This window comes from Megalopta genalis, chromosome 11, assembly GCF_051020955.1.
Source record: "Megalopta genalis isolate 19385.01 chromosome 11, iyMegGena1_principal, whole genome shotgun sequence".
Classification (NCBI taxonomy): domain Eukaryota; kingdom Metazoa; phylum Arthropoda; class Insecta; order Hymenoptera; family Halictidae; genus Megalopta; species Megalopta genalis.
This window is the reverse complement of record NC_135023.1, coordinates 7,059,957-7,070,057: the sequence shown is the minus strand read 5'-3', so window position 1 is coordinate 7,070,057 and position 10,101 is coordinate 7,059,957. Positions and strand designations below refer to the sequence as shown.

General features: G+C 37.9%; 3 protein-coding genes and 1 long non-coding RNA gene across 8 annotated transcripts in view; 3 read left to right on the top strand and 1 right to left on the bottom strand.

Moving 5' to 3' along the window:
- Window positions 1-577: 577 nt before the first annotated feature.
- On the bottom strand, window positions 578-4,989 carry maf-S (MAF bZIP transcription factor K). 4 transcript variants are annotated; one of them, XM_076525418.1, is made up of 8 exons: window positions 4,868-4,989; window positions 4,595-4,785; window positions 2,079-4,362; window positions 1,717-1,860; window positions 1,524-1,660; window positions 1,310-1,443; window positions 1,053-1,201; window positions 578-794 (listed from the first exon to the last, which is right to left on the bottom strand). In XM_076525418.1, exons 2-3 carry the CDS (start codon window positions 4,619-4,621, stop codon window positions 3,997-3,999), a joined length of 393 nt encoding a protein of 130 aa, XP_076381533.1. In that variant the 5' UTR covers window positions 4,622-4,785; window positions 4,868-4,989; the 3' UTR covers window positions 578-794; window positions 1,053-1,201; window positions 1,310-1,443; window positions 1,524-1,660; window positions 1,717-1,860; window positions 2,079-3,996. The 4 variants fall into 4 exon arrangements, with proteins under 4 accessions (XP_076381533.1, XP_076381534.1, XP_076381535.1 ...); XM_076525419.1 differs by having other exon boundaries at window positions 578-1,201; window positions 2,079-2,242; window positions 2,332-4,362; XM_076525420.1 differs by having other exon boundaries at window positions 578-1,201; window positions 2,079-2,192; window positions 2,332-4,362.
- LOC117226280 (tRNA (cytosine(38)-C(5))-methyltransferase) lies at window positions 2,377-3,790 on the top strand. The gene is made up of 2 exons (XM_033480449.2): window positions 2,377-2,518; window positions 2,640-3,790. Exons 1-2 carry the CDS (start codon window positions 2,464-2,466, stop codon window positions 3,659-3,661), a joined length of 1,077 nt encoding a protein of 358 aa, XP_033336340.2. The 5' UTR covers window positions 2,377-2,463; the 3' UTR covers window positions 3,662-3,790.
- Window positions 4,990-5,057: 68 nt separating the features above from the next.
- LOC117226285 (uncharacterized) lies at window positions 5,058-7,944 on the top strand. Its single transcript, XR_004491751.2, has 5 exons — window positions 5,058-5,496; window positions 5,611-5,704; window positions 6,585-6,757; window positions 7,583-7,712; window positions 7,802-7,944. It is a non-coding gene; the product is annotated as an uncharacterized LOC117226285 (long non-coding RNA).
- Window positions 7,945-9,701: 1,757 nt separating this feature from the next.
- Window positions 9,702-10,101, top strand: part of wake (ankyrin repeat and fibronectin type III domain containing protein wide awake) — a 134,389-nt gene continuing 133,989 nt past the window's right edge. For both annotated transcript variants that reach the window (XM_076525410.1, XM_076525408.1), the window contains exon 1: window positions 9,702-10,071. In XM_076525410.1, coding sequence (XP_076381525.1) covers window positions 10,069-10,071 — 3 coding nt within the window. In that variant the 5' untranslated portion in view covers window positions 9,702-10,068. The remainder of the gene's footprint in view (window positions 10,072-10,101) is intronic.

Here is a 10,101-nt window from a genome sequence, read left to right as displayed (position 1 = left end):
ATTACTGCAAATTAATTTCAAAAGAATCCAATGAGAAGCAATCCTTTAAGCTGTTCGTAAAAAAATTAAAATATTAATAATCCGGTTTTTTATGATAAATTGTTTCATTAGTAGTCACATAAGAATATTAAAATAACATGACTAGAAATAGCATAAGAAATAATTATTAAATTCAAAAATGAAAATGAACACTGAACGTGGTTGGTGGTGCCATCTTCTGGAGAAAGTGGGAAACTTGAAAACAGAGAAGAACTGAAATACCTCCTGAATTGATTTTTATTAGAATGTTTTTTCTTATTACTCCATGCGTCGATTTCGTGCTATAAAATCGAAAAATTATTGTATTTTTAGAAATTTCAATGATATCGATTCGATTGGTACCTGAATAATCCTTTTATTAATTTATTGCGCGTCTTATTTTTAATCGAGTACAAACATTAAAGCCCGTCGACTATTTTAACATCAATAATAATTAATTTAAATGAATTCTTTAATTGCCAATAAAGCGATGTTCTATACATTACTGATGACAATTGTTAATTCGCAATATTGATCCAGGAGAATACAACAAACGATCTGACAAAACTGAAAATTTGAATTTATTCCTCGTCTGTCTAAAATTTTTTGTGTACATCGTAGAATAGGAATCAATAAGAAAAAAGTACAATACATATTAGTCATTGACTATTGGACTGTCGGACTGCGGTGGATAACCATTTTAACCGTTTACGACGTGAGACGTAACTCATATTTGGCTATATGTCAGTATACCAGTGCCATCGACGGTATAGGTGCTGATAAAAAAATCAAATTAAACAATATCCTTTTTTTATACGTGTTTAGTGCAACTTAAAAAATGAAGATGAATCAATGATCACAATAATGGAGTTAATATTAACTGATTAAACACTATAGGCATATATAAAGCTTTTAATGTTAGATCAAAAGAATAAATATATATATCTCAGGCAGCCACTATTAAAATCAATGGACATGAGATTAGCTACATTGAAAAAATAGACACAGAGAATTATCACGTGTACCTCGTTTACCTCATTATAAAAGAAATGAATAGTATGAGCATTCAACTTCAAGCTCAAGGTCTTTAAAAAACTGATGTAGTATGCCATCACCTCTTCATCACTGAAGTCAAATTTGTGCACTATTATACTGTTTACATGATTATTACTGAGCAAGTAATCTAGAACAGAAAGGAATACATTAGCATTCAAATACTCCAAATTCAGAAGGTCTCGACTAAGCTTATCTCTATCAATATGTACAAGAAATAATTCTTTCAAGAACTTACATAAGGAAGTCTCATTACGTATATTTTCAAACAATATATTCAGTGTCTATAGCAATTGAACACATACAAAGCTTCCACATTTTTGTTTCATAATTCGTAAAAAGAATGAAAGCATGTTTTTCTCCAAAAAGAAACTAGGGATAGGAAATAAGACTATTAATTGTAATACAAAAAAAATTGATGTTGAGTGAATGCTCTCATTAATTATACTTACTCGAATACACTACTATATATATCATTTTGGTCACCCCATATTAAAATTTCAGCTATAGAACAGAGAATCTCTACACCAATAATCCTCAATTATTCTCAAACACAGTCTGATTCCTTGATAGGACATTGTACAAATACCTATGGACAACAAGATAATAAGCATAAAACGCAGATATTGTAACATGTATACATACTTGAGGTGCTCCAAAGAGTGTGGATTCTTGGGCTTCCAGAGCCCTCCTCCAAACCAGCTTCGGCTTCGAAACATTTTTTAATTGTATTGCGATCGCATTTGGGTGGTGGCCTGCGATAAATTCATTTTTCGCTATCTTTTATCGCTAAGGAAGAGTATCAATCTTTGTTAATACGATTAGGATCACAGGGGTTTTTTCATGCGAATCCTTGCGCATTGAAATCTTCGTAAACATCGAAACAATTATCAAAATAGAGCCAAAAGTCAACACATTATTCAGGTTAGACTTCTTGTTTTCGCATTGAGCATTCTTATCATTGTTTTAATAACTAATTACTCTGTTACTTGCAAATTTACACTTACTTTTCTTATACATCTTTTTCTCGTACCATAAACAGTTTTTCGAGGTAATGTTAGATCACACACGTAGAATTTTGCGCGATGCAAAACGTAGCCCAGCCTCCATTACTGAACGGACTATGGAATCACATGTTAGGTTACTTCGTTGTCAGTTGCCGTTATTATTTCTATAGATTTCGTGTACGAAAGTGCGTTAAATATGAATCAAAGTGTATTTCCCTTTTTGCGAATCAAAATTTATTTAGATTGTACCTACCAATACGTATGAAACAAAGTTGTCAAAGAACGATGAAAACACGTCGATACTAGAGCAGATGAGTTTATTGACAATTAACAACATACGTGCCAGAATATCTATAATTAAGAAATTTCAAATGAATCATTAATCATGAGAGTGCTAGAATTATATAGTGGTATCGGGGGAATGCATTACGCGTTTCAAGGTAAGACACTCTGTTATTACCTGTACAGACATATATTGTTTAGGAACACCTAACCTACATTAGTCAATGTGGTTTCTCTATTAGATATAAATAAATATAAAATAATTATTTGTATTTCCAGAAAGTGGTGTTAATGGGGACTGTGTTGCAGCAATTGATATAAACACTGTTGCAAACGATGTGTACAAACACAATTTTCCACATGTTTGTCTCATGAATCGCAATATTCAGTCAATTACTGCAGATGAAATAAATAGTCTGCATATAGACACTATATTAATGAGTCCTCCTTGTCAACCATATACAAGGATAGGCCTCCAAAAAGATGTATCCGATAATAGGTCTTCTTCATTACTCTATGTACTTGAACTCATACCAAAAATAAAAACATTGAAATATATTTTGCTAGAGAATGTAAAGGGATTTGAGAAGTCTGAAATGAGAAATGCAGTACTAAAATGTCTGAATAATTCCGAGTTTTATTACAGAGAACTGATTTTAAGCCCTTGTCAGCTTGGTATTCCAAATAGTAGACACAGATATTACCTGTTAGCCAAGAAAAAGAATCTCAAATTTTGTTTTGATAATGCTACATTAAATTTTGATCTACCAGAGGATATTTTAAAAGCTTTAACAAGGAGGAAGCATAAATTCTTAGGAGAAAGATGTATTCAAGATATGGAGAGTAATAAGGATTGTTACGTGTTAGATAAAATTTTAGAAAATGTTGAGGATGTACAGTACCTGGTACCAAGTAAATTATTACAAAAGAGAGCTTGGGTGTTAGATTTAAGAACCTCTGAAAGTAGTGGTTCCTGCTGTTTTACAAAAGCTTATGGCCATTATGCAGAAGGTACAGGATCTGTGTATTGTCCATACTCGGAAGAAGTGATTAAAGAAGCATATTTAGCAGCGAGTAAATACGGTCGCGAAACGTTAGAAGCATTAGAGATACTAGAAAAATTGAAGTTGAGATATTTTACACCTAGGGAAATCTGCAGACTAATGTGTTTCCCAGAAGATTTTACATTTCCTGATCACATCACAAAAAAACAAAAATACAGACTACTAGGTAATTCAATTAATACATATGTAGTTAGCAGATTAATATTCTTATTGCATACTGAAAAGCAATTTGTATAAATCTATACTACAGAAGTACAATATTTTTCTATAAATATAGAAAATACTGGTGAGAAAATGACAGATTCAATTACATATTCTATGTAAAAACATTCGATTTTTAATACAAATAAAACTGATCCATACATAGATATATGATTTTACATATTGGTTATAGTTTCTTCAGCATCTTAAATCAGTTTATAATTAATATAATGCACAAGTGCACTATAATATTTATCTGCATTTCAACTGCTTCAGGGTGCAACTCTTAAACATTATGTAAATTTCATATAGATTTATTAATTATTCAATACTTTTGTCACTTCCCAGTGCATCAAGCATTGTGATCTATTTTAAATAGTTTCCAATTCTGGTGGAATGTGAATCTTCTTCTCTGCTGCAAATTTCTTCAATGCTTGGTATTTTGAGTGCCAAGACTCTACTTCCTCTCTCATGCGGTTATTGTCATCTTGCATAGTTTCCATATCCCGGTATTCCTGTGACTTCTCTGACTCTAACTCATCCTTCTGTTCAATTCTCTTAATGCGGCAACTGGCTGCATATCCTCTGTTCTTTAACGTACGTCTACGTTGTTTCATACGTACTATTTCTTCCCTTGATAAACCACGTAATTTAAGTTGCCTATTCAAATCTCTGACTGATATAGTCACCAGTTCATCGTCACTAATATCTAAACAGGGGCCAGGTGAAAGAGGATCCTATACAGATAAATAGAGATTGTCCTAATTTACATGGTTATATAAGAGATGCTGGTGCCATTACCAGAAAAAACTTTATTAAGAAGGAAATAACGCTCATGGAAGGTAGTAAAAAAGGGGAATTAATGTAAGTTTAATTTTCTGCGTGTCATAGTTGTGTATTTCGAATAGCTACGTAAAACATAAAGGAAACATAGGAGACGACAATGCATGCGATGGTATTGCAACATACCATTTTTATAGAACGCTTTCCATCCATAGGTTTCCCAAATGATGAAATTTCTCAAGTTCCAACGTCGAGCAGCCACCGAGGCTTCGATTTTCCGCTAGCTTTTACGCTTTCAGGAAAAATTTGCTTAGTCATTATACGCTCTCGTGCAGGTCAATTCGCCATTCGTCTTACAACACGATATAGGTACCTCTCTAAAAACATGAACATATTCCTCTTGTAATCATTTTGTACGAATCAATTTTGTAATCAATAATGACGAAAAGTATTCAATACCTATTATGCATTTAATTTTGAATAATTCAATTAAATGTTTGAGTCATAGATACTCCGGTTTACGTAGCGAGGCTATCTCCAGGTTTTAATTGAAGCATCACTTCATAGAGGGCCATGTTCTGAGTTTCTCGCTTGTTCTTTGATCATGAATCTTTTGTTTACATCTTATAAGGATTTTCAAGGCTTGATCTGCAAATAAAATATTAATGTATACAACACAAACATTTGTTAGAATATAATATGGTATATAATTAAATTGCATTGCGTTCGCATATTCCCAAGCAACAAAACTGGCGCCCTAACATTATTCGAATGCTAATTATTCAAATCGCTCGTCTATTGAGCAAAATTAAGCTTGGTTAATTTTATTCGAGGATAAATGTGACATTCTATTAACAACAATAATAACGTTTTCGAGATAACAACAGTATAGTAGAGTAATTGTATGTGAATTGTATCGAAATATTCTGTTTTGTTGAAATACAGTTTAGTGCGCACAGTTTTCGAATAAACCAGATGGCGCGGCAGTAGCGTTTGGATGAATTTTGTTGTGATCACGTCAGTGCAGTGTCTTTCACATAATTTATGTATTTCGTTAGTTAATTAACGTTAGTCACAGCAAAAAAAAGGTAAAAACATAGTTCTAACGCCATTACATCCATTAGATAAATAGGTTTAACGAATTACATCGAAGAAAGCAAAATAATTCACTTAGTAAAAACGTTTGTCTCGTTCGGTTCCAGTTCCAAAAATGGCGCGGGCATCCGAGTCTCCAAATTCAAATTTCGCAGGATTCTGTTCCCTAGTATTCACCACGCAATTTTCTTCGCATTTCAGGTAATTATTCTTTATTCAAAACTCTACAATGCTTTACAGTAAAAGCAATTTCGGGAAGGAATAATATCGCGCATGACATTGTTGAACAAACAATGCGAGTTCTTGATCGGCAAACTTTACGCGTTTATAATTAAAAATAAACAAAGAAATCACAGGTTGTATGGATATTATCGCGTGATGCAGAACCGGAAGAGATCGGTGTGCAAAACGATTACCGTACACTTGCATGGGAATGTTGTAATACAATCATGCAAATGTCGTTTACTTTTCATTCTGCCGGGGTCAGGATATTCATTTGTTTGTGAAAATCATTCACACTTCTACAATCAACGTTTGGTTCTCCTCTCGAAAATTGAACAATATTTTTTGTTTCGTATAATACGAAATCGATCAGCTTATCGAATGTGCGATCAGCCGATTTTGAAAATACTGGAAGCTTTGAAAAGATACGTTTGCAATTCCATCTGTTTTCGTCCTTTAATCCACAGCTATGCAATTTTTCGAATTCAAAGCGTATTTTATCCTATTGGTTTAAGTAATCTTTTTACTGATAAAAATAAAAAAATAATTGTCAAGATCATTCATGATTTTTGTGAGAGTGTGATTGTTAAGAAAATAAAGAAAATAAATAAAGTAGTGCAGAAAATAATTTGTGTTGAATAAAATGAGAAGATGGAATCTGAACGACGATTTAATTTGTCCTCTCTGAATAAATGATTATATCAAGCTTGCTTGATTAGTGCCCGTGGTATTTATAAACGTCTTTGTTGAGAATTCATCTATCTTGTTTTTAGGAGGTAAAGCACTTGATTATTCGCTGTCAGACGGAAGAAAGGTATCGGTGTCGCGTAATGTTTACCATCTTGTTTTTCCGTTCTAGATCCCAGAAGCGGCAATTATCTCCGAGCGGTAATTCACTAGCTGAGAAAATGACGAGAACGGAGGTGGATGATTGCAGCCAGACCGGCGAAGAGATAGCCGGGGACAGTGAGAGAGGAGGAAGATGTTTTCCCGGGAAAAATACCGGAAAATGCGATGGTACCAACAATGCAGGTAGTTGCATATATTCCGCTTCATCTTACAAATAATTGATAAATCATATGGACTCACTATGTATTTGCGGAATCGCTAACGTATATTCGCGAAGTTTCAATCGATGGTTACGATTCGGTAGCTGGTTGTAATCATTCCACCAGTCTTTGATAATCGATGCACGAGCCTTCTTTTAATTACGCGATCAATCGCGAGCTAGCAGAGCTGCACGGCAGCTGACACTAATTTACCACGTTGTACAAACTGTGCAAATTGAAGGCAACACCGAATCGATCCAAATTAATTTGAAATTCGTTTTGATTGCATTTCACAGCAACTTTAATCCTTCGTGAACGGGCTCGTCGCCCTATTCGCTCGTTAATAATCGACTTAGGTCGGCCGCGATAATTTATTTACCCGTTCGACCAGATGATTCTGTTAGTCCCTTCGAATTAAACGCTCCCTTCGAGTAATTGGCTCGTTTGTAGTTCGAGAACCTGCAAATCGGTAATAATTAAGCCCAAGTACATCGGTGCCACACGCCTAACGTTCTCCCGCACACGATCCGACAATTCCACCGAACACGGGGAATCGCCAGTTTCTCGAGACGCGTGTCTTAATTACCGCTGATTGGCCCTGTCCCTAATTGCCTCGTGGCATAGAATAATAATGGAGCTCTTACTTCTTTCGATTCGGCTCGCGGTAAAATAATCCGTCCGTGAGAAATTCCGGCGATCTGTCGCAATGCGGCTGCAGAGCTCTGTCCAGGTATTTCGGGGATTCGTTTTCCAAATGGTCTGCGACCGCGACGATTGATTCACTGCCCGTGAATGCTTTCATTATCAGCTCCCGCGGGATATCCGATTTCCTCCGGAGAATATTAGGAACGATGCCAGGATAATGGATTTGGCGATGCGTCTTCTTCGACGGGCACAAGGGACAGTAACGGAAATGCACTACCAGACGACAGGATCAGGTATAATCATTCAGAAGATCTTATCCATTGAAGATTAGTCTTCGTCTCTGCATCTTTTCTGCAAATTAATGTGCGATTTTTTTTGCCAGATACCATAAGGAATTAGCAATGAACAGAACAAACTAGAACCGATGTATGGTGTTTAGAATAGTACGACAAAACTCAATATCTAAATTACAAACAAATTAACAATCACACTTTCTCATAAATTACATTAATTATGTGTCTCGTATTCTATTCATTCAATTTAGCGATATAATTAAGAATGCACGCTTATCTTCCAAACTGTAGGATCATTTTTAAAATCTCGATAGACGGTACAACTTTGTTCTATGATCTAATAAACTCCGACTACGTTAAGAAGGGAAGCATAACAATGTAGCATCCGTTCAGCACTATCAGAGCACCATACGATGGTATCAGGTTTCGAGGAACTAGCTTGGAGTCTTCCCGTATAGCTTGACTAGGCAGACACACGACCAGACAGCTTCTTCTAATTGTAAGAGTCTGCGAAATTCGTGGTGGTCCAGAATTCCTGTTGTTACCGAACAAGTTCCCGTGGTCCAGCTGCGATCGAGTTTAATTGCAATCACGATCGTGATCGCATTTAACAAAGCCACCGCGATTTCTACGAAATGCTATCGACGCAAATGTAATACCCATTGCCGTAAGCCGGTCGTGGTTGCCGGTTGACATCAAACATGTTCCGGGCCGATGGGATTCGGCCGAATAGATAAGCTATTTCCGGAGCTCCGGACCAGTTCGATTCAGTATAGCGATGGGTTGTTCTCGTTGACCGGTCGTAGCCGCGGGAATCGTTGATTTTTACGGTTTACGTATTCGATCTCGCGCGGACAGACTGCTAGACCGTGTCAACGTGATGAATAAACCTTTCCCTACGAGGTAATGAATACATAATCCGAGCTATTGTTCGATTGCGATCTAAATTAAAACTTGGTCACCCGTCGCCGTGCAACAGTTGATTCGATGCGAGCCGAGGTTCATTAGTGGACGCGGATATCTCGCGATCTTTCAATTTGTCTTAGTTTCCTTAAACTTGATTCTTTATTCCCGGAATCCTTCTAGCCACTCAACTCTTTAGGATATCGGTAGGGTAGATCAGAAAAGAGACGGCGCCATAACGGCACCGGCGTGGCGCTTCGACAAATGCGTCTCGGTCTTCCACGGTAAATTAGCCCCATTGTGCGACGCAGTGTGTCCCTCGACGGATTACAATTTTCGCAACTGCGTCCTCGAATCCTCCAGTTTCCACAACCCTTATCGCCACGATCCAGAATCGGATCTCTGGTCGACTAGCCACAATTGTTCTCGCGGATTAAACCCGATCTCGTATTCGTAGAAGCTTCCCACGATAGTGTCCCGGAACTGTCGGCACCTACGACCCCCAGAATTGGTCCTATCTAGCCTGGACTCTTCGAGGATGTCGTAAATCCAACGATCGGCTCTTATCCTGGGGACTTAGGCTGGAACTCGTTGGAAAATCTATGGGTTCGAATAACCATCCTTTCTGAAAGGAATACCTTGCTGATGTTAGACAACGTTAGCGTTCTTCAACAATGCATCTGCTGTTGCTTGACAATACCGATTTTTTTTTGTACACATCACAGACCGTGTTCTCCAAGTTGCAATTGGATGAATGCATTTCGCGAGTGTAACTCAAAATGCGACTGTTACTTATTATAAGTGTCCAGGATCTGACTCTGGCATCATCGTTAGAATACGGTGTTGCGTTAGTTTGCTGTATTGCAAGAGTGTCCCCCTCGATTCTCTTCGCGGATTTCGCGTCTGCAAGAACTGAAACGGCAAGCTTAATTCGCGGATAGCCGCAGAAGTTCTCGGCCGCGTTCGAACCGGGCGTCGAGGCGCTCTCCTTGTTCCTCCTGGACGACGCCGGGCGTCGTTTCGCCGCCCTCGGACGTCCTCGGCGTTGTTCGGTCGTCGCGCCGACGTCCCGTCGCGACGCAGCTGACAGTCGGTGGCCGAGCATCGCGACGCGCGCATCGCAGACACGCGGTACGCGCGAGAAAGACGCCTTTTGATTATCGACACGCGACGTATACGTCGTCCCCTTTTGCCAACGCGAAAAAGGATTAATTAAAATTTCGAGAAAGAGGGAGAGAGAGAGAGAGAGGAAGAACGGACGTGAACCGTTCACCGATCGCCTGAATCGTCCGATCGGGGATCTTCGACACGCCTCTCTCTTATCGTCGCGATCTTCTTCCGCTATCGATCGCGATCTCTTCGTGGGACCGAGGATCGGAGGACACTTAACTTAAGCGCGACCAACCCGAAGGAACATGCACACCAGCTGCGGTCTGTCACGCGGACGACACTGATGGTCTGTATCGAAAACCAGCCGCGGGACTAA

Excerpts from the sequence above, each read along its gene's own strand:
- LOC117226280 (XM_033480449.2), top strand. The coding sequence starts at position 2,464 with ATGAGAGTGCTAGAATTATATAGTGGTATCGGGGGAATGCATTACGCG. Across the intron at positions 2,519-2,639 it reads AATGCATTACGCGTTTCAAG|AAAGTGGTGTTAATGGGGAC; the intron begins GTAAGACACTCT and ends TTGTATTTCCAG.
- maf-S (XM_076525417.1), bottom strand. The coding sequence starts at position 4,621 with ATGGATGGAAAGCGTTCTATAAAAATG. Across the intron at positions 4,363-4,594 it reads GAAAGCGTTCTATAAAAATG|GATCCTCTTTCACCTGGCCC; the intron begins GTATGTTGCAAT and ends TTATCTGTATAG.